General features: G+C 52.0%; 1 protein-coding gene across 2 annotated transcripts in view; it reads right to left on the bottom strand.

The window, feature by feature from the left end:
* Positions 1–24,640, bottom strand: part of LOC141093993 (ketosamine-3-kinase-like) — a 71,067-nt gene that overhangs the window by 30,419 nt on the left and 16,008 nt on the right. Inside the window, exon 1 of one of the 2 annotated variants that reach the window (XM_073579667.1) lies at positions 7,162–7,402. The exons of the other annotated variant lie outside the window; for it this stretch is intronic. Coding sequence (XP_073435768.1) covers positions 7,162–7,302 — 141 coding nt within the window. The 5' untranslated portion in view covers positions 7,303–7,402. Of the gene's footprint in view, positions 1–7,161; positions 7,403–24,640 lie in introns of those variants that run through there. 2 annotated transcript variants of the gene reach the window in all.

Here is a 24,640-nt window from a genome sequence, read left to right as displayed (position 1 = left end):
GACCCCCATGATCAGTACAGACCCCGGGGCACAGAGAACCTCATTAAAACCAGGGATGGGACCCCCATGATCAGTACAGCCTGGGGCACAGAGAACCTCACTAATACCAGGGATGAGACCCCCATGATCAGTAAAGACCCCGGGACACAGAGAACCTCACTAATAACAGGGATGAGACCCTCATGATCAGTACAGACCCGGGGCACAGAGAACCTCACTAATACCAGGGATGAGACCCCCATGATCAGTACAGCCCCGGGGCCCAGAGAACCTCACTAATACCAGGGATGAGACCCCCATGATCAGTACAGACCCCGGGGCCCAGAGAACCTCACTAATACCAGGGATGAGACCCCCATGATCAGTACAGACCCCGGGGCCCAGAGAACCTCACTAATACCAGGGATGAGACCCCCATGATCAGTACAGACCCCAGGGCCTAGAGAACCTCACTAATAACAGGGATGAGACCCTCATGATCAGTACAGACCCCGGGGCACAGAGAACCTCACTAATACCAGGGATGAGACACCCATGATCAGTACAGACCCCAGGGCCCAGAGAACCTCACTAATACCAGGGATGAGACCCCCATGATCAGTACAGACCCCGGGACACAGAGAGCCTCACTAATACCAGGGATGAGACCCCCATGATCAGTACAGACCCCGGGACACAGAGAACCTCACTAATACCAGGGATGAGACCCCCATGATCAGTACAGACCCCGGGACACAGAGAACCTCACTAATACCAGGGATGAGACCCCCATGATCAGTACAGTCCCGGGGCACAGAGAACCTCACTAATAACAGGGATGAGACCCTCATGATCAGTACAGACCCCGGGGCACAGAGAACCTCACTAATACCAGGGATGAGACCCCCATGATCAGTACAGCCCCGGGGCCCAGAGAACCTCACTAATACCAGGGATGAGACCTCCATGATCAGTACAGACCCCGGGGCCCAGAGAACCTCACTAATACCAGGGATGAGACCCCCATGATCAGTACAGACCCCGGGGCCCAGAGAACCTCACTAATAACAGGGATTAGACCCTCATGATCAGTACAGACCCCGGGGCACAGAGAACCTCACTAATACCAGGGATGAGACCCCCATGATCAGTACAGACCCCGGGGCCCAGAGAACCTCACTAATACCAGGGATGAGACCCCCATGATCTGTACAGACCCCGGGACACAGAGCCTCACCAATACCAGGGATGAGACCCCCATGATCAGTAAAGACCCCGGGACACAGAGAACCTCACTAATACCAGGGATGAGACCCCCATGATCAGTACAGACCCCGGGACACAGAGAACCTCACTAATACCAGGGAAGAGACCCCCATAATCAGTACAGCCCCGGGGCACAGAGAACCTCACTAATACCAGGGATGAGACCCCCATGATCAGTACAGACCCCGGGGCCCAGAGAACCTCACTAATACCAGGAATGAGACCCCCATGATCAGTACAGACCCCGGGGCCCAGAGAACCTCACTAATACCAGGGATGAGACCCCCATGATCAGTACAGACCCCCGGGGTACAGAGAACCTCACTAATACCAGGGATGGGACCCCCATGATCAGTACAGCCCCGGGACACAGAGACCCTCACTAATAACAGGGATGAGACCCCCATGATCAGTACAGCCCCGGGGCACAGAGAACCTCACTAATACCAGGGATGAGACCCCCATGATCAGTTAAGACCCCGGGACACAGAGAACCTCACTAATAACAGGGATGAGACCCTCATGATCAGTACAGACCCCGGGGCACAGAGAACCTCACTAATACCAGGGATGAGACCCCCATGATCAGTACAGCCCCGGGGCCCAGAGAACCTCACTAATACCAGGGATGAAACCCCCATGATCAGTACAGACCCCGGGGCCCAGAGAACCTCACTAATACCAGGGATGTGACCCCCATGATCAGTACAGACCCTGGGGCCCAGAGAACCTCACTAATACCAGGGATGTGACCCCCATGATCAGTACAGACCCCGGGGCCCAGGGAACCTCACTAATACCAGGGATGAGACCCCCATGATCAGTACAGACCCCAGGGCCCAGATAACCTCACTAATAACAGGGATGAGACCCTCATGATCAGTACAGACCCCGGGGCACAGAGAACCTCACTAATACCAGGGATGAGACACCCATGATCAGTACAGACCCCAGGGCCCAGAGAACCTCACTAACACCAGGGATGAGACCCCCATGATCAGTACAGACCCCGGGACACAGAGAGCCTCACTAATACCAGGGATGAGACCCCCATAATCAGTACAGTCCCGGGGCACAGAGAACCTCACTAATAACAGGGATGAGACCCTCATGATCAGTACAGACCCAGGGGCACAGAGAACCTCACTAATACCAGGGATGAGACCTCCATGATCAGTACAGACCCCGGGGCCCAGAGAACCTCACTAATACCAGGGATGAGATCCCCATGATCAGTACAGACCCCGGGGCCCAGAGAACCTCACTAATAACAGGGATGAAACCCTCATGATCAGTACAGACCCCGGGGCACAGAGAACCTCACTAATACCAGGGATGAGACCCCCATGATCAGTACAGACCCCGGGGCCCAGAGAACCTCACTAATACCAGGGATGAGACCCCATGATCTGTACAGACCCCGGGACACAGAGAGCCTCACTAATACCAGGGATGAGACCCCCATGATCAGTAAAGACCCCGGGACACAGAGAACCTCACTAATACCAGGGATGAGACCTCCATGATCAGTACAGACCCCGGGACACAGAGAACCTCACTAATACCAGGGAAGAGACCCCCATGATCAGTACAGCCCCGGGGCACAGAGAACCTCACTAATACCAGGGATGAGACCCCCATGATCAGTACAGACCCCGGGCCCAGAGAACCTCACTAATACCAGGGATGAGACCCCCATGATCAGTACAGACCCCGGGGCCCAGAGAACCTCACTAATACCAGGGATGAGACCCCCATGATCAGTACAGTCCCCGGGGCACAGAGAACCTCATTAAAACCAGGGATGAGACCCCCATGATCAGTACAGTCCCCGGGGCACAGAGAACCTCATTAAAACCAGGGATGGGACCCCCATGATCAGTACAGCCCGGGGCACAGAGAACCTCACTAATACCAGGGATGAGACCCCCATGATCAGTAAAGACCCCGGGACACAGAGAACCTCACTAATAACAGGGATGAGACCCTCATGATCAGTACAGACCCGGGGCACAGAGAACCTCACTAATACCAGGGATGAGACCCCCATGATCAGTACAGCCCCGGGGCCCAGAGAACCTCACTAATACCAGGGATGAGACCCCCATGATCAGTACAGACCCCGGGGCCCAGAGAACCTCACTAATACCAGGGATGAGACCCCCATGATCAGTACAGACCCCGGGGCCCAGAGAACCTCACTAATACCAGGGATGAGACCCCCATGATCAGTACAGACCCCAGGGCCTAGAGAACCTCACTAATAACAGGGATGAGACCCTCATGATCAGTACAGACCCCGGGGCACAGAGAACCTCACTAATACCAGGGATGAGACACCCATGATCAGTACAGACCCCGGGACACAGAGAGCCTCACTAATACCAGGGATGAGACCCCCATGATCAGTACAGACCCCGGGACACAGAGAACCTCACTAATACCAGGGAAGAGACGCCCATGATCAGTACAGACCCCGGGGCCCAGAGAACCTCACTAATACCAGGGATGAGACGCCCATGATCAGTACAGCCCCGGGGCATAGAGAACCTCACTAATACCAGGGATGAGACCCCCATGATCAGTACAGCCCCGGGGCACAGAGAACCTCACTAATACCAGGGATGGGACCCCCATGATCAGTACAGACCCCCGGGGTACAGAGAACCTCACTAATACCAGGGATGGGACCCCCATGATCAGTACAGCCCCGGGACACAGAGACCCTCACTAATAACAGGGATGAGACCCCCATGATCAGTACAGCCCCGGGGCACAGAGAACCTCACTAATACCAGGGATGAGACCCCCATGATCAGTTAAGACCCCGGGACACAGAGAACCTCACTAATAACAGGGATGAGACCCTCATGATCAGTACAGACCCCGGGGCACAGAGAACCTCACTAATACCAGGGATGAGACCCCCATGATCAGTACAGCCCCGGGGCCCAGAGAACCTCACTAATACCAGGGATGAGACCCCCATGATCAGTACAGACCCCGGGGCCCAGAGAACCTCACTAATACCAGGGATGTGACCCCCATGATCAGTACAGACCCCGGGGCCCAGAGAACCTCACTAATACCAGGGATGTGACCCCCATGATCAGTACAGACCCCGGGGCCCAGAGAACCTCACTAATACCAGGGATGAGACCCCCATGATCAGTACAGACCCCAGGGCCCAGAGAACCTCACTAATAACAGGGATGAGACCCTCATGATCAGTACAGACCCCGGGGCACAGAGAACCTCACTAATACCAGGGATGAGACACCCATGATCAGTACAGACCCCAGGGCCCAGAGAACCTCACTAATACCAGGGATGAGACCCCCATGATCAGTACAGACCCCGGGACACAGAGAGCCTCACTAATACCAGGGATGAGACCCCCATAAACAGTACAGTCCCGGGGCACAGAGAACCTCACTAATAACAGGGATGAGACCCTCATGATCAGTACAGACCCAGGGGCACAGAGAACCTCACTAATACCAGGGATGAGACCCCCATGATCAGTACAGCCCCGGGGCCCAGAGAACCTCACTAATACCAGGGATGAGACCTCCATGATCAGTACAGACCCCGGGGCCCAGAGAACCTCACTAATACCAGGGATGCGATCCCCATGATCAGTACAGACCCCGGGGCCCAGAGAACCTCACTAATAACAGGGATGAGACCCTCATGATCAGTACAGACCCCGGGGCACAGAGAACCTCACTAATACCAGGGATGAGACCCCCATGATCAGTACAGACCCCGGGGCCCAGAGAACCTCACTAATACCAGGGATGAGACCCCATGATCTGTACAGACCCCGGGACACAGAGAGCCTCACTAATACCAGGGATGAGACCCCCATGATCAGTAAAGACCCCGGGACACAGAGAACCTCACTAATACCAGGGATGAGACCTCCATGATCAGTACAGACCCCGGGACACAGAGAACCTCACTAATACCAGGGAAGAGACCCCCATGATCAGTACAGCCCCGGGGCACAGAGAACCTCACTAATACCAGGGATGAGACCCCCATGATCAGTACAGACCCCGGGCCCAGAGAACCTCACTAATACCAGGGATGAGACCCCCATGATCAGTACAGACCCCGGGGCCCAGAGAACCTCACTAATACCAGGGATGAGACCCCCATGATCAGTACAGACCCCGGGGCCCAGAGAACCTCACTAATACCAGGGATGAGACCCCCATGATCAGTACAGACCCCGGGGCCCAGAGAACCTCACTAATACCAGGGATGAGACCCCCATGATCAGTACAGACCCCAGGGCCTAGAGAACCTCACTAATAACAGGGATGAGACCCTCATGATCAGTACAGACCCCGGGGCACAGAGAACCTCACTAATACCAGGGATGAGACCCCCATGATCAGTACAGACCCCAGGGCCTAGAGAACCTCACTAATAACAGGGATGAGACCCTCATGATCAGTACAGACCCCGGGGCACAGAGAACCTCACTAATACCAGGGATGAGACACCCATGATCAGTACAGACCCCGGGACACAGAGAGCCTCACTAATACCAGGGATGAGACCCCCATGATCAGTACAGACCCCGGGACACAGAGAACCTCACTAATAACAGGGATGAGACCCCCATGATCAGTACAGACCCCGGGACACAGAGAACCTCACTAATACCAGGGATGAGACACCCATGATCAGTACAGACCCCAGGGCCCAGAGAACCTCACTAATACCAGGGATGAGACCCCCATGATCAGTACAGACCCCGGGACACAGAGAGCCTCACTAATACCAGGGATGAGACCCCCATGATCAGTACAGACCCCGGGACACAGAGAACCTCACTAATAACAGGGATGAGACCCCCATGATCAGTACAGACCCCGGGACACAGAGAACCTCACTAATACCAGGGAAGAGACCCCCATGATCAGTACAGCCCCGGGGCATAGAGAACCTCACTAATACCAGGGATGAGACCCCCATGATCAGTACAGACCCCGGGGCCCAGAGAACCTCACTAATACCAGGGATGAGACCCACATGATCAGTACAGACCCCGGGGCCCAGAGAACCTCACTAATACCAGGGATGAGACCCCCATGATCAGTACAGACCCCGGGGCACAGAGAACCTCACTAATACCAGGGATGAGACCCCCATGATCAGTACAGACCCCGGGGCACAGAGAACCTCACTAATACCATGGATGAGACCCCCATGATCAGTACAGACCCCGGGGCCCAGAGAACCTCACTAATACCAGGGATGAGACCCCCATGATCAGTACAGACCCCAGGGCCTAGAGAACCTCACTAATAACAGGGATGAGACCCTCATGATCAGTACAGACCCCGGGGCACAGAGAACCTCACTAATACCAGGGATGAGACCCCCATGATCAGTACAGACCCCGGGGCACAGAGAACCTCACTAATACCAGGGATGAGACCCCCATGATCAGTACAGACCCCGGGACACAGAGAGCCTCACTAATACCAGGGATGAGACCCCCATGATCAGTACAGACCCCGGGACACAGAGAACCTCACTAATACCAGGGATGAGACCCCCATGATCAGTACAGACCCCGGGACACAGAGAACCTCACTAATACCAGGGATGAGACCCCCATGATCAGTACAGACCCCGGGCACAGAGAACCTCACTAATAACAGGGATGAGACCCCCATGATCAGTACAGACCCCGGGACAGAGAACCTCACTAATACCAGGGATGAGACCCCCATGATCAGTACAGACCCCGGGACAGAGAACCTCACTAATACCAGGGATGAGACCCCCATGATCAGTACAGCCCCGGGGTTGTAGCGCCGCTCAGTGGAGACAGACTGACAATCAGTCCCTTATATACAGTATATAACCCCTATATACAGTGCAGGCTCTTATAACCTCGGCCTTGTGGTTGTACTTGACGTAGAGGCAGCCGCGGTCGGTGTCATAGCTCCGGCCCTGACTGATGCAGCCGCCCCCGCTGTGACCGGACGGCTGCACCCGGGACAAGCTCAGCTCCTTCCTCAGCAGATCCTCCATGCTGGACGTCACTGCGCCTGCGCAACAAGCGCTCCTCCATGCTGGACGTCACTGCGCCTGCGCAACCAGCGCTCCACAGGATTCCAACGGCGGTGACGACCCGCAACACAGCGCTCTATTTCCTCTACGCATGCGCGAGGCTTCCCATAATAATATCAGGAGCTTGCCCAGGTCTGACAGCTAGGTGGCAGCAAAGTGACGTGATTATGTCATAGTAATACTGAGGGCCAGTGGTGGGCCATGACGTCATCTGATATCACATATATTATATTATTACACATAATTAATTCCATCCTATCAGATTACATTACATTACAATAATGTATAAAGCTATTACATCCCATGATATTATATTTATGGCTCATTAATATCCATGAGAAAGCACTGCTCCTGGGGAATCCGGGTATGTCAGCAGTCGAGCTGGCACTGAATATGGGGTACTTTTTGGCACTGTATATTATTTATTTCTATAGCGCCACTGATTCCATGGTGCGGTACATGAGAAGGGGTGACATACAAATTACAGATATCAGTGACAGTAAACTAACAATGACAGACTGATACAGCGGGGAGAGAGGACCCTGCCCTTTCGGGCTTACATGCTACAGGATGGTGGGGAAGGAGACAGTAGGTTGGTGGGCTTCAGCAGCTCCAGTAGTGGTGAGGCGGTAGATCCAGTGATGGTGAGGAGTTAGCTCCGGTAGAGGTGAGGCAGTAGCTCTAGTGATGGTGAGGCGGTAGCTCCAGTGTTGGTGAGGAGGTAGCTCCGGTAGTGGTAAGGCGGTAGCTCTAGTGATGGTGAGGCGGTAGCTCTGGTGTTGGTGAGGCGGTATCTCCGGTAGTGGTGAGGTGGTAGCTCCGGTGATGGTTAGCTGGTAGCTCAGGTAGCGGTGAGGCGGAAGCTCCAGTGATGGTGAGGCGATAGCTCCGGTAGTGGTGAGGTGGTAGCTCCGGTGATGGTGAGGTGGTAGCTCCGGTAGTGGTGAGGTAGTAGCTCCGGTAGTGGTGAGGTGGTAGTTCCGGTGATGGTGAGGTAGGTAGCTCCGGTGATGGTAAGGCGGTAGCTCCAGTAGTGATGAGGCGGTAGCTCCAGTGTGGGTGAGGTGGTCGATCCAGTAATGGTGAGGCGGTAGCTCCAGTAATGGTGAGGTGAGGCGGTAGCTCCAGTAATGGTGAGGTGGTAGCTCTGGTAGAGGTGAGGAGGCAGCTCCGATGATGGTTAGGTGGTAGCTCGAGTGATGGTGATGCGGTAGCTCCGGTAGTGGTGAGGTGGTAGATCCAGTGATGGTGAGGTGGTAGCTCCGGTAGTGGTGAGGCGATAGCTTCGGTGATGGTGAGGAGTTAGCTCCGGTAGCGGTGAGGTGGTAGCTCCAGTGATGGTGAGGCGATAGCTCCGGTAGTGGTGAGGTGGTAGCTCCAGTAGTGGTGAGGTGGTAGCTCCGGTAGTGGTGGGGTAGTAGCTCCGGTAGTGGTGAGGTGGTAGCTCTGGTGATGGTGAGGTGGTCGCTCCGGTGATGATAAGGCGGTAGCTCTAGTGTTGGTGAGGCGATAGCTCCGGTAGTGGTGAGGTGGTAGCTCCAGTAATGGTGAGGAGGTAGCTCCTTTAATGGTGAGGAGGTAGCTCCGGTAGAGGTGAGGAGGTAGCTCCAGTAATGGTGAGGAGGTAGCTCCAGTAATGGTGAGGAGGTAGCTCCAGTAATGGTGAGGCGGTAGCTCCAGTAATGGTGAGGAGGTAGCTCCAGTAATGGTGAGGCGGTAGCTCCGGTAATGGTGAGGTGGTAGCTCCGGTGATGGTGAGGCGGTAGCTCCAGTGATGGTGAGGCGATAGCTCCGGTAGTGGTGAGGTGGTAGCTCCAGTAGTGGTGAGGTGGTATCTCTGGTAGTGGTGAGGTAGTAGCTCCGGTAGTGGTGAGGTGGTAGCTCTGGTGATGGTGAGGTGGTCGCTCCGGTGATGATAAGGCGGTAGCTCCAGTGTTGTTGAGGCGATAGCTCCGGTAGTGGTGAGATGGTAGCTCCAGTAATGGTGAGGAGGTAGCTCCATTAATGGTGAGGAGGTAGCTCCGGTAGAGGTAGCTCCAGTAATGGTGAGGAGGTAGCTCCAGTAATGGTGAGGAGGTAGCTCCAGTAATGGTGAGGCGGTAGCTCCAGTAATGGTGAGGAGGTAGCTCCAGTAATGGTGAGGCGGTAGCTCCAGTAATGGTGAGGTGGTAGCTCCGGTGATGGTGAGGCGGTAGCTCCAGTAATGGTGAGGTGGTAGCTCCAGTAATGGTGAGGAGGTAGCTCCGGTAGAGGTGAGGAGGTAGCTCAAGTAATGGTGAGGAGGTAGCTCAAGTAATGGTGAGGAGGTAGCTCCGGTAGAGGTGAGGAGGTAGCTCAAGTAATGGTGAGGAGGCAGCTCCATTAATGGTGAGGAGGTAGCTCCAGTATTGGTGAGGAGGTAGCTCCAGTAATGGTGAGGCGGTAGCTCCGGTAATGGTGAGGTGGTAGCTCCGGTGATGGTGAGGCGGTAGCTCCAGTAATGGTGAGGCGGTAGCTCCAGTAATGGTGAGGCGGTAGCTCCGGTAATGGTGAGGAGGTAGCTCCGGTAGAGGTGAGGAGGTAGCTCAAGTAATGGTGAGGAGGTAGCTCCATTAATGGTGAGGAGGTAGCTCCGGTAGAGGTGAGGAGGTAGCTCAAGTAATGGTGAGGAGGTAGCTCCATTAATGGTGAGGAGGTAGCTCCGGTAGAGGTGAGGAGGTAGCTCCAGTAATGGTGAGGAGGTAGCTCCAGTAATGGTGAGGCGGTAGCTCCAGTAATCCAGTAATGGTGAGGAGGTAGCTCCAGTAATGGTGAGGCGGTAGCTCCAGTAATGGTGAGGAGGTAGCTCCAGTAATGGTGAGGCGGTAGCTCCAGTAATGGTGAGGCGGTAGCTCCAGTAATGGTGAGGAGGTAGCTCCGGTAGAGGTGAGGAGGTAGCTCCAATAATGGTGAGGAGGTAGCTCCATTAATGGTGAGGAGGTAGCTCCAGTAATGGTGAGGCGGTAGCTCCAGTAATGGTAAGGCGGTAGCTCCAGTAATGGTGAGGCGGTAGCTCCAGTAATGGTGAGGAGGTAGCTCCATTAATGTTGAGGAGGTAGCTCCGGTAGAGGTGAGGAGGTAGCTCCAGTAATGGTGAGGAGGTAGCTCCAGTAATGGTGCGGAGGTAGCTCCAGTAATGGTGAGGCGGTAGCTCCAGTAATGGTGAGGAGGTAGCTCCAGTAATGGTGAGGCGGTAGCTCCAGTAATGGTGAGGTGGTAGCTCCGGTGATGGTGAGGCGGTAGCTCCAGTAATGGTGAGGCGGTAGCTCCAGTAATGGTGAGGTGGTAGCTCCAGTAATGGTGAGGAGGTAGCTCCAGTAATGGTGAGGAGGTAGCTCCGGTAGAGGTGAGGAGGTAGCTCAAGTAATGGTGAGGAGGTAGCTCCATTAATGGTGAGGAGGTAGCTCCGGTAGAGGTGAGGAGGTAGCTCAAGTAATGGTGAGGAGGTAGCTCCATTAATGGTGAGGAGGTAGCTCCAGTAATGGTGAGTAGGTAGCTCCAGTAATGGTGAGGCGGTAGCTCCAGTAATGGTGAGGTGGTAGCTCCATTAATGGTGAGGAGGTAGCTCCGGTAGAGGTGAGGAGGTAGCTCAAGTAATGGTGAGGAGGTAGCTCCATTAATGGTGAGGAGGTAGCTCCGGTAGAGGTGAGGAGGTAGCTCCAGTAATGGTGAGGCGGTAGCTCCAGTAATGGTGAGGTGGTAGCTCCAGTAATGGTGAGGCGGTAGCTCCAGTAATGGTGAGGAGGTAGCTCCATTAATGGTGAGGAGGTAGCTCCGGTAGAGGTGAGGAGGTAGCTCCAGTAATGGTGAGGAGGTAGCTCCAGTAATGGTGCGGAGGTAGCTCCAGTAATGGTGAGGAGGTAGCTCCAGTAATGGTGAGGAGGTAGCTCCAGTAATGGTGAGGCGGTAGCTCCAGTAATGGTGAGGTGGTAGCTCCGGTGATGGTGAGGCGGTAGCTCCAGTAATGGTGAGGCGGTAGCTCCAGTAATGGTGAGGTGGTAGCTCCAGTAATGGTGAGGAGGTAGCTCCAGTAATGGTGAGGAGGTAGCTCCGGTAGAGGTGAGGAGGTAGCTCAAGTAATGGTGAGGAGGTAGCTCCATTAATGGTGAGGAGGTAGCTCCGGTAGAGGTGAGGAGGTAGCTCAAGTAATGGTGAGGAGGTAGCTCCATTAATGGTGAGGAGGTAGTTCCAGTAATGGTGAGGAGGTAGCTCCAGTAATGGTGAGGCGGTAGCTCCAGTAATGGTGAGGTGGTAGCTCCGGTGATGGTGAGGCGGTAGCTCCAGTAATGGTGAGGCGGTAGCTCCAGTAATGGTGAGGCGGTAGCTCCAGTAATGGTGAGGCGGTAGCTCCAGTAATGGTGAGGCGGTAGCTCCAGTAATGGTGAGGAGGTAGCTCCGGTAGAGGTGAGGAGGTAGCTCCAGTAATGGTGAGGAGGTAGCTCCATTAATGGTGAGGAGGTAGCTCCAGTAATGGTGAGGCGGTAGCTCCAGTAATGGTGAGGTGGTAGCTCCAGTAATGGTGAGGAGGTAGCTCCAGTAATGGTGAGGCGGTAGCTCCAGTAATGGTGAGGAGGTAGCTCCAGTAATGGTGAGGAGGTAGCTCCGGTAGAGGTGAGGAGGTAGCTCCAGTAATGGTGAGGAGGTAGCTCCATTAATGGTGAGGAGGTAGCTCCAGTAATGGTGAGGAGCTAGCTCCAGTAATGGTGAGGAGGTAGCTCCAGTAATGGTGAGGCGGTAGCTCCAGTAATGGTGAGGTGGTAGCTCCGGTAGAGGTCAGGAGGTAGCTCCAGTGTTGGTGAGGCGGTAGCTCCAGTAATGGTGAGGCGGTAGCTCCGGTTGAGGTGAGGAGGCAGCTCCGATGATGGTTAGATGGTAGCTCGAGTGATGGTGAGGCGGTAGCTCCGGTAGTGGTGAGGTGGTAGATCCAGTGATGGTGAGATGGTAGCTCCGGTGATGGTGAGGAGTTAGCTCCGGTAGCGGTGAGGCAGTAGCTCTAGTGATGGTGAGGCGGTAGCTCCAGTGTTGGTGAGGAGGTAGCTCCGGTAGTGGTAAGGCGGTAGCTCTAGTGATGGTGAGGCGGTAGCTCTGGTGTTGGTGAGGCGGTATCTCCGGTAGTGGTGAGGTAGTAGCTCCGGTGATGGTTAGCTGGTAGCTCCGGTAGCGGTGAGGCAGTAGCTCCAGTGATGGTGAGGCGATAGCTCCGGTAGTGGTGAGGTGGTAGCTCCGGTGATGGTGAGGTGGTAGCTCCGGTAGTGGTGAGGTAGTAGCTCGGGTAGTGGTGAGGTGGTAGCTCCGGTGATGGCGAGGTGGTAGCTCCGGTGATGGTAAGGCGGTAGCTCCAGTGTTGGTGAGGCGGTAGCTCCAGTGTTGGTGAGGCGGTAGCTCCAATAGTGATGAGGCGGTAGCTCCGGTGATGATGAGGTGGTAACTCCAAAAGTGGTAAGGCGGTAGCTCCAGTGTTGGTGAGGTGGTCGCTCCAGTAATGGTGAGGCGGTAGCTCCAGTAATGGTGAGGTGGTAGCTCCGGTAGAGCTGAGGAGGCAGCTCCGATGATGGTTAGGTGGTAGCTCGAGTGATGGTGATGCGGTAGCTCCGGTAGTGGTGAGGTGGTAGCTCCGGTAGCGGTGAGGCGGTAGCTCCAGTGATGGTGAGGCGATAGCTCCGGTAGTGGTGAGGTTGTAGCTCCGGTGATGGTGAGGTGGTAGCTCCGGTAGTGGTGAGGTAGTAGCTCCGGTAGTGGTGAGGTGGTAGCTCCGGTGATGGTGAGGTGGTAGCTCCGGTGATGGTAAGGCGGTAGCTCCAGTGTTGGTGAGGCGGTAGCTCCAGTAGTGATGAGGCGGTAGCTCCGATGATGATGAGGTGGTAACTCCAATAGTGGTAAGGCGGTAGCTCCAGTAATGGTGAGGCGGTAGCTCCAGTAATGGTGAGGTGAGGCGGTAGCTCCAGTAATGGTGAGGTGGTAGCTCCGGTAGAGGTGAGGAGGCAGCTCCGATGATGGTTAGGTGGTAGCTCGAGTGATGGTGATGCGGTAGCTCCGGTAGTGGTGAGGTGGTAGCTCCGGTAGTGGTGAGGTGGTAGATCCAGTGATGGTGAGGTGGTAGCTCCGGTAGTGGTGAGGCGATAGCTCCCGTGATGGTGAGGAGTTATCTCCGGTAGCGGTGAGGCAGTAACTTTAGTGATGGTGAGGCGGTAGCTCCAGTGTTGGTAAGGAGGTAGCTCCGGTAGTGGTAAGGCGGTAGCTCTAGTGATGGTGAGGCGGTAGCTCCGGTGTTGGTGAGGCGGTAGCTCCGGTAGTGGTGAGGTGGTAGCTCCAGTGATGGTGAGGCGATAGCTCCGGTAGTGGTGAGGTGGTAGCTCCGGTAGTGGTGAGGTGGTACATCCAGTGATGGTGAGGTCGTAGCTCCGGTAGTGGTGAGGCGATAGCTCCGGTGATGGTGAGGAGTTAGCTCCGGTAGCGGTGAGGCAGTAACCCTAGTGATGGTGAGGCGGTAGCTCCAGTGTTGGTGAGGAGGTAGCTCCGGTAGTGTTAAGGCGGTAGCTCTAGTGATGGTGAGGCGGTAACTCCGGTGTTGGTGAGGCGGTAGCTCCGGTAGTGGTGAGTTGGTAGCTCCAGTGATGGTGAGGCAATAGCTCCGGTAGTGGTGAGGTGGTAGCTCCAGTAGTGGTGAGGTGGTAGCTCCGGTAGTGGTGAGGTAGTAGCTCCGGTAGTGGTGAGGTGGTAGCTCTGGTGATGGTAAGGTGGTAGTTCCGGTGATGGTAAGGCAGTAGCTCCAGTGTTGGTGAGGTGGTCGCTCCAGTAATGGTGAGGTGGTAGCTCCAGTAATGGTGAGGTGGTAGCTCCGGTAGAGGTGAGGAGGCAGCTCCGATGATGGTTAGGTGGTAGCTCGAGTGATGGTGAGGCGGTAGCTCCCGTAGTGGTGAAGTGGCAGCTCCGGTGGTGGAGAGGTGGTAGCCCCGGTTGTGGTGAGGCGGTAGCTCCGGTAGTGGTGAGGTGGTAGCTCCGGTGATGGTGAGGTGGTAGCTCCGGTAGTGGTGAGGCGATAGCTCCGTTAGTGGTGAGGTGGTAGCTCCGGTGATGGTGAGGCGATAGCTCCGGTAGTGATGAGGTGGTAGCTCCGGTGATGGTGAGGTGGTAGCTCTGGTGATGGTGAGGTAGTAGCTCCGGTAGTGGTGAGGTGGTAGCTCCGGTGATGGTGAGGTGGTAGCTCCGGTGATGGTAAGGCGGTAGCTCCAGTGTTGGTGAGGCGGTAGCTCCAGTAGTGATGAGGTGGTAGCTCCGGTGATGATGAGGTGGTAACTCCAATAGTGGTAAGGCGGTAGCTCCAGTGTTGGTGAGGTGGTCGCTCCAGTAATGGTGAGGCGGTAGCTCCAGTAAGGTTGAGGTGAGGCGGTAGCTCCAGTAATGGTGAGGTAGTAGCTCCGGTAGAGGTGAGGAGGCAGCTCCGATGATGGTTACGTGGTAGATCGAGTGATGGTGATGCGGTAGCTCCGGTAGTGGTGAGGTGGTAGCTCCGGTAGTGGTGAGGTGGTAGATCCAGTGATGGTGAGGTGGTAGCTCCGGTAGTGGTGAGGCGATAGCTCCGTTAGTGGTGAGGTGGTAGCTCCGGTAGCAGTGAGGTGGTAGCTCCAGTGATGGTGAGGCGATAGCTCCGGTAGTGATGAGGTGGTAGCTCCGGTGATGGTGAGGTGGTTGCTCTGGTGATGTGAGGTAGTAGCTCCGGTAGTGGTGAGGTGGTAGCTCCGGTGATGGTGAGGTGGTAGCTCCGGTGATGGTAAGGCGGTAGCTCCAGTGTTGGTGAGGCGGTAGCTCCGGTGATGGTGGGGCAGTAACTCCAGTAATGGTGAGGTGGTAGCTCCATTAGAGGTGAGGAGGCAGCTCGGATTATTATTATTATTATTATTTATTGTTATAGCGCCATTTATTCCATGGCGCTTTACATATAAGGAGGGGTATACATAGTAAAAACAAGTACAATAATCTTAAACAATACAAGTCATAACTGGTACAGGAGGAGAGAGGACCCTGCCCGCGAGGGCTCACAATCTACAAGGGATGGTGATAATACAGTAGGCGAGGGTAGAGCTGGTCATGCAGCGGTTTGGTCGATCGGTGGTTACTGCAGGTTATAGGCTTGTCGGAAGAGGTGGGTCTTCAGGCTCTTTTTGAAGGTTTCGATGGTAGGTGAAAGTCTGATATGTTGTGGTAGAGAGTTCCAGAGTAGGGGTGATGCGCGAGAGAAATCTTGTATGTGATTGTGGGAAGAGTAGATAAGAGGGGAGTAGAGAAGGAGATCTTGTGAGGATCGGAGGTTGCGTGCGGGAAAGTACCGGGAGACGAGGTCACAGATGTATGGAGGAGACAGGTTGTGGATGGCTTTGTATGTCATGGTTAGGGTTTTGTAATGGAGTCTCTGGGCAATTGGGAGCCAGTGAAGGGATTGACAGAGGGGAGAAGCTGGGGAATAGCGGGGGGACAGGTGGATTAGTCGGGCAGCAGAGTTTAGAATAGATTGGAGGGGTGCGAGAGTGTTTGAGGGGAGGCTACAGAGCAGGAGGTTGCAGTAGTCAAGGCGAGAGATGATGAGGGCATGGACTAGGGATTTTGCAGATTCATGGGTGAGGAATGAACGGATTCGTGAAATATTTTTTAGTTGAAGTCGGCAGGAAGTGGAAAGGGCTTGGATATGTGGTTTGAAGGAGAGATCAGCGTCAAGGATTACTCCGAGGCAGCGAGCTTGTGGGACTGGGGAAAGTGGGCAGTCATTTACTGTAATTGATAGGTTCGTAGGGGGGGTCACGTGAGATGGGGGAAAGATGATGAATTCTGTTTTGTCCATGTTGAGTTTCAGAAATCTAGCAGAGAAGAAGGATGAAATAGTGGACAGACATTGAGGGATTCTGGTTAGTAGGGAGGTGATATCTGGTCCAGAGATGTAGATCTGTGTGTCATCAGCGTAGAGATGATACTGAAAGCCATGAGATTCTATGAGCTGTCCCAGGCCAAAGGTGTAAATAGAGAACAGCAGGGGCCCAAGGACTGAACCTTGTGGGACTCGGACAGATAGGGGGCGAGGTGAGGAGGTGGTGTGTGAGTGGGAGACGCTGAATGTCGGATGATGGTTAGTGGTAGCTCGAGTGATGGTGAGGCGGTAGCTCAAGTGATGGTGAGGCGGTAGCTGGGGTAGTGGTGAGGTGGTAGCTCCGGTAGAGGTGAGGAGGCAGCTCCGACGATGGTAAGGTGGTAGCTCGAGTGATGATGAGGCGGTAGCTCCGGTGATGGTGAGGTGGTAGCTCAAGTGATGGTGAGACGGAAGCTCCGGTAGTGGTGAGGTGGTAGCTCCGGTAGTGGTGAGGTGGTAGCTCCAGTGATGGTGAGGTGGTAGCTCCGGTAGTGGTGAGGCGATAGCTCCGGTAGTGGTGAGGTGGTAGCTCCGGTGATGGTGAGGAGTTAGCTCCGGTAGCGATGAGGTAGTAGCTCTGGTGATGGTGAGGAGGTAGCTCCGGTAGTGGTAAGGCAGTGAAGCGGTAGCTCCAGTATTAGTGAAGTGGTAGCACCGGTAGTGGTGAGGTGGTAGCTCTGGTGATGGTGAGGTGATATCTCCGGTAGTGGTGAGGGGGCAGCGGGGTCATTGCAGGCTGTAGGCTTTCCTGAAGAGATGGGTTTTCAGGTTCCATCTGAAGGATCCGAGTGTGGTTGATAGTCGGAAGTGTTGGGGCAAAAAATTCCAGAAGATAGGGGCTATTCGGGAGAAGTCTTGGAGGCGGTTGGGTGAGGAGCGAATAAGTGAGAAGGAGAGAAGGAGGTCTTGGGAGGACCGGAGATTACGTGAGGGTCTGAGGGAAGGTATCGGGAGATTAGTTCAGAGACATATGGAGGAGACGACTGCTCAGGTGGTGAGGTGAGATTTGGCATCTGCTGCCTATCACCCTGCAACCTTTCTTAATGATTTTATCTGGCAAAAGGTGTTATATGAGGTACTGTTGCCGAGACTGTCCACTCCTCCTGTCCTGTATATATACACTGCACAGTACCACTCCTCCTGTCCTGTATATATACACTGCACAGTACCACTCCTCCTGTATATATACACTGCACAGTACCACTCCTCCTGTCCTGTATATATACACTGCACAGTACCCCTCCTCCTCTCCTGTATATATATACTGCACAGTACCACTCCTCCTGTCCTGTATATATACACTGCACACTACCACTCCTCCTGTCCTGTATATATACACTGCACAGTACCAATCCTGTATATATACACTGCACAGTACCACTCCTCCTGTCCTGTATATATGCACTGCACAGTACCACTCCTCCTGTCCTGTATATATACACTGCACAGTACCACTCCTCCTGTCCTGTATACACTGCACAGTACCACTCTTCCTGTCCCGTATATATGCACTGCACAGTACCACTCCTCCTATCCTCTATATAAACGGCACAGTACCACTCCTCCTGTCCTGTATATCTACACTGCACAGTACCACTCCTCCTGTCCGCTATATACACTGCACAGTATCACTCCTCCTGTCCAGTATATATACACTGCACAGTACCACTCCTCCTGTATATATACACTGCACAGTACCACTCCTCCTGTATATATACACTGCACAGTACCACTCCTCCTGTTCTGTATATATACACTGCACAGTACCACTCCTCCTGTCCTCTATATATACACTGCACAGTACCACTCTTCCTGTATATATACACTGCACAGTACCACTCCTCCTGTCCTCTATATACACTGCACAGTACCACTCCTCCTGTATATATACACTGCACAGTACCACTCCTCCTGTCCTGTATATATACACTGCACAGTACCACTCCTCCTATCCTCTATATACACGGCACAGTACCACTCCTCCTATCCTCTATATACACGGCACAGTACCACTCTTCCTGTCCTGTATATATACACTGCACAGTACCACTCTTCCTGTCCTGTATATATGCACTGCACAGTACCACTCCTCCTTTATATATACGCTGCACAGTATCACTCCTCCTGTCCAGTATATTTACACTGCACAGTACCACTCCTCCTGTATATCTACACTGCACAGTACCACTCCTCCTGTCCTGTATATATACACTGCACAGTACCACTCCTCCTATCCTCTATATACACGGCACAGTACCACTCCTCCTATCCTCTATATACACGGCACAGTACCACTCTTCCTGTCCTGTATATATACACTGCACAGTACCACTCCTCCTTTATATATACACTGCACAGTACCACTCCTCCTATCCTCTATATACACGGCACAGTACCACTCCTCCTGTCCTTTATATCTACACTGCACAGTACCACTCCTCCTGTCCGCTATATACGCTGCACAGTATCACTCCTCCTGTCCAGTATATTTACACTGCACAGTAACACTCCTCCTGTATATCTACACTGCACAGTACCACTCCTCCTGTCCGCTATATACACTGCACAGTACCACTCCTCCTGTCCAGTATATATACACTGCACAGTACCACTCCTCCTGTATATATACACTGCACAGTACCACTCCTCCTGTCCTGTATATATACACTGCACAGTACAACTCCTCCTGTCCTGTATATATATACTGCACAGTACCACTCCTCCTGTCCTGTATATATACACTGCACAGTACCACTCCTCCTGTATATATACATTTTGCAGTACCACTCTTCCTGTATATATACACTGCACAGTACCACTCCTCCTGTCCTGTATATATACACTGCACAGTACCACTCCTCCTATCCTCTATATACACGGCACAGTACCACTCCTCCTATCCTCTATATACACGGCACAGTACCACTCTTCCTGTCCTGTATATATACACTGCACAGTACCACTCTTCCTGTCCTGTATATATGCACTGCACAGTACCACTCCTCCTTTATATATACACTGCACAGTACCACTCCTCCTATCCTCTATATACACGGCACAGTACCACTCCTCCTGTCCTTTATATCTACACTGCACAGTACCACTCCTCCTGTCCGCTATATACGCTGCACAGTATCACTCCTCCTGTCCAGTATATTTACACTGCACAGTAACACTCCTCCTGTATATCTACACTGCACAGTACCACTCCTCCTGTCCGCTATATACACTGCACAGTACCACTCCTCCTGTCCAGTATATATACACTGCACAGTACCACTCCTCCTGTATATATACACTGCACAGTACCACTCCTCCTGTCCTGTATATATACACTGCACAGTACAACTCCTCCTGTCCTGTATATATATACTGCACAGTACCACTCCTCCTGTCCTGTATATATACACTGCACAGTACCACTCCTCCTGTATATATACATTTTGCAGTACCACTCTTCCTGTATATATACACTGCACAGTACCACTCCTCCTGTCCTCTATATATACACTGCACAGTACCACTCCTCCTGTCCTGTATATATACACTGCACAGTACCACTCCTCCTGTATATATAAACTGCGCAGTACCACTCTTCCTGTATATATGCACTGCACAGTACCACTCCTCCTGTATATATACACTGCACAGTACCACTCCTCCTGTCCTGTATATATACACTGCACAGAACCACCCCTCCTGTCCTGTATATATACACTGCACAGCACCACTCCTCCTGTCCTGTATATATACACTGCACAGTACCACTCCTCCTGTATATATACACTGCACAGTACCACTCCTCCTGTCCTCTATATATACACTGCACAGTACCACTCTTCCTGTCCTGTATATATACACTGCACAGCACCACTCCTCCTATCCTCTATATACACGGCACAGTACCACTCCTCCTATCCTCTATATACACGGCACAGTACCACTCCTCCTATCCTCTATATACACTGCACAGTACCACTCCTCCTGTCCTGTATATATACACTGCAAAGTACCACTCCTCCTGTATATATACACTGCACAGCATCACTCCTCCTGTCCAGTATATATACACTGCACAGTACCACTCCTCCTGTATATATACACTGCACAGTACACTCCTCCTATCCTCTATATACACGGCACAGTACCACTCCTCCTGTCCTGTATATCTACACTGCACAGTACCACTCCTCCTGTCCGCTATATACACTGCAGAGTATCACTCCTCCTGTCCAGTATATATACACTGCACAGTACCACTCCTCCTGTATATATACACTGCACAGTACCACTCCTCCTGAATATATACACTGCACAGTACCACTCCTCCTGTATATGCACTGCACAGTACCACTCCTCCTGTATATATACACTGCACAGTACCACTCCTCCTGTATATATACACTGCACAGTACCACTCCTCCTGTCCTATATATATACACTGCACAGTACCACTCCTGTATATATACACTGCACAGTACCACTCCTCCTGTATATATACACTGCACAGTACCCCTCCTGTATATATACACTGCACAGTACCCCTCCTGTATATATACACATCACAGTACCACTCCTCCTGTATATATACACTGCACAGTACCACTCCTCCTGTCCTGTATATATACACTCCACAGCACCACTCCTCCTGTCCTGTGTATATACACTGCACAGTACCACTCCTCCTGTCCTCTATATATACACTGCACAGTACCACTCCTCCTGTCCTGTATGTATACACTGCACAGTACCACTCCTCCTGTACTGTATATATACACTGCACAGCACCACTCCTCCTGTATGTATACACTGCACAGTACCACTCCTCCTGTCCTCTATATATACACTGCACAGTACCACTCCTCCTGTACTGTATATATACACTGCACAGCACCACTCCTCCTGTATGTATACACTGCACAGTACCACTCCTCCTGTCCTCTATATATACACTGCACAGTACCACTCCTCCTGTATATATACACTGAACAGTACCACTCCTCCTGTATATATGCACTGCACAGTACCACTCCTCCTGTATATATACACTGCACAGTACCACTCCTCCTGTATATATACACTGCACAGTACCACTCCTCCTGTCCTCTATATATACACTGCACAGTACCACTCCTGTATATATACACTGCACAGTACCACTCCTCCTGTATATATACACTGCACAGTACCCCTCCTGTATATATACATTACACAGTACCACTCCTCCTGTCCTGTATATATACACTCCACAGCACCACTCCTGTATATATACACTGCACAGTACCACTCCTCCTGTATATATACACTCCACAGCACCACTCCTCCTGTCCTGTATATATACACTGCACAGTACCACTCCTCCTGTCCTGTATGTATACACTGCACAGTACCACTCCTCCTGTCCTCTATATATACACTGCACAGTACCACTCCTCCTGTACTGTATATATACACTGCACAGCACCACTCCTCCTGTATGTATACACTGCACAGTACCACTCCTCCTGTACTCTATATATACACTGCACAGTACCACTCCTCCTGTCCTGTATATATACACTGCACAGTACCACTCCTCCTGTATATATACACTGCACAGTACCACTCCTCCTGTATATATACACACTGCACAGTACCACTCCTCCTGTATATATACAATGCACAGTACCACTCCTCCTGTCCAGTATATATACACTGCACAGTACCACTCCTCCTGTCCTGTATATATATACTGCACAGTACCACTCCTACTGTATATATACACTGCACAGTACCACTCCTCCTGTCCTGTATATATACACTGCACAGTACCACTCCTCCTGTCCTCTATATACACTGCACAGCACCACTCCTCCTGTATATATACACTCCACAGCACCACTCCTCCTGTCCTGTGTATATACACTGCACAGTACCACTCCTCCTGTCCTCTATATATACACTGCACAGTACCACTCCTCCTGTCCTGTATGTATACACTGCACAGTACCACTCCTCCTGTCCTCTATATATACACTGCACAGTACCACTCCTCCTGTACTGTATATATACACTGCACAGCACCACTCCTCCTGTATGTATACACTGCACAGTACCACTCCTCCTGTCCTCTATATATACACTGCACAGGACCACTCCTCCTGTATATATGCACCGCACAGTACCACCCCTCCTGTATATATACACTGCACAGTACCATTCCTCCTGTCCTCTATATATACACTGCACAGTACCACTCCTCCTGTCCTCTATATATACACTGCACAGTACCACTCCTCCTGTCCTCTATATATACACTGCACAGTACCACTCCTCCTGTACTGTATATATACACTGCACAGCACCACTCCTCCTGTATGTATACACTGCACAGTACCACTCCTCCTGTCCTCTATATATACACTGCACAGTACCACTCCTCCTGTATATATACACTGAACAGTACCACTCCTCCTGTATATATATATACACTGCACAGTACCACTCCTCCTGAATATATACACTGCACAGTACCACTCCTCCTGTATATATGCACTGCACAGTACCACTCCTCCTGTATATATACACTGCACAGTACCACTCCTCCTGTATATATGCACTGCACAGTACCACTCCTCCTGTATATATACACTGCACAGTACCACTCCTCCTGTATATATACACTGCACAGTACCACTCCTCCTGTATATACATTGCACAGTACCACTCCTCCTGTCCTGTATATATACACTCCACAGCACCACTCCTGTATATATACACTGCACAGTACCACTCCTCCTGTATATATACACAGCACAGTACCACTCCTCCTGTATATATACACTGCACAGTACCACTCCTCCTGTCCTGTATATATACACTCCACAGCACCACTCCTCCTGTCCTGTATATATACACTGCACAGTACCACTCCTCCTGTCCTCTATATATACACTGCACAGTACCACTCCTCCTGTCCTGTATGTATACACTGCACAGTACCACTCCTCCTGTCTTCTATATATACACTGCACAGTACCACTCCTCCTGTACTGTATATATCCACTGCACAGCACCACTCCTCCTGTATGTATACACTGCACAGTACCACTCCTCCCGTCCTCTATATATACACTGCACAGTACCACTCCTCCTGTATATATACACTGCACAGTACCACTCCTCCTGTATATATACACTGCACAGTACCACTCCTCCTGTATATATACACTGCACAGTACCACTCCTCCTGTCCTGTATATATATATACTGCACAGTAACACTCCTCCTGTATATATACACTGCACAGTACCACTCCTCCTGTATATATACACTGCACAGTACCACTCCTCCTGTATATATACACTGCACAGTACCACTCCTCCTGTATATATACACTGCACAGTACCACTCCTCCTGTCCTGTATATATATACTGCACAGTAACACTCCTCCTGTATATATACACTGCACAGTACCACTCCTCCTGTATATATACACTGCACAGTACCACTCCTCCTGAATATATACACTGCACAGTACCACTCCTCTTGTATATATGCACTGCACAGTACCACTCCTCCTGTCCTGTATATATACACTCCACAGCACCACTCCTGTATATATACACTGCACAGTACCACTCCTCCTGTATATATACACAGCACAGTACCACTCCTCCTGTATATATACACTGCACAGTACCACTCCTCCTGTCCTGTATATATACACTCCACAGCACCACTCCTCCTGTCCTGTATATATACACTGCACAGTACCACTCCTCCTGTCCTCTATATATACACTGCACAGTACCACTCCTCCTGTCCTGTATGTATACACTGCACAGTACCACTCCTCCTGTCCTCTATATATACACTGCACAGTACCACTCCTCCTGTACTGTATATATACACTGCACAGCACCACTCCTCCTGTATGTATACACTGCACAGTACCACTCCTCCTGTCCTCTATATATACACTGCACAGTACCACTCCTCCTGTATATATACACTGCACAGTACCACTCCTCCTGTATATATGCACTGCACAGTACCACTCCTCCTGGATATATACACTGCACAGTACCACTCCTCCTGTATATATACACTGCACAGTACCACTCCTCCTGTATATATACACTGCACAGTACCCCTCCTGTATATATACATTACACAGTACCACTCCTCCTGTCCTGTATATATACACTCCACAGAACCACTCCTGTATATATACACTGCACAGTACCACTCCTCCTGTATATATACACAGCACAGTACCACTCCTCCTGTATATATACACTGCACAGTACCACTCCTCCTGTCCTGTATATATATACTCCACAGCACCACTCCTCCTGTCCTGTATATATATACTGCACAGTACCACTCCTCCTGTATAT

This window comes from Dendrobates tinctorius, unplaced genomic scaffold (genome assembly GCF_039654945.1).
Source record: "Dendrobates tinctorius isolate UK_male_01 unplaced genomic scaffold, ASM3965494v1 ptg000063l, whole genome shotgun sequence".
Classification (NCBI taxonomy): Eukaryota; Metazoa; Chordata; class Amphibia; order Anura; family Dendrobatidae; genus Dendrobates; species Dendrobates tinctorius.
Note: the sequence above shows the minus strand (reverse complement) of the source record. Positions and strands in the feature narration are given on the sequence as shown.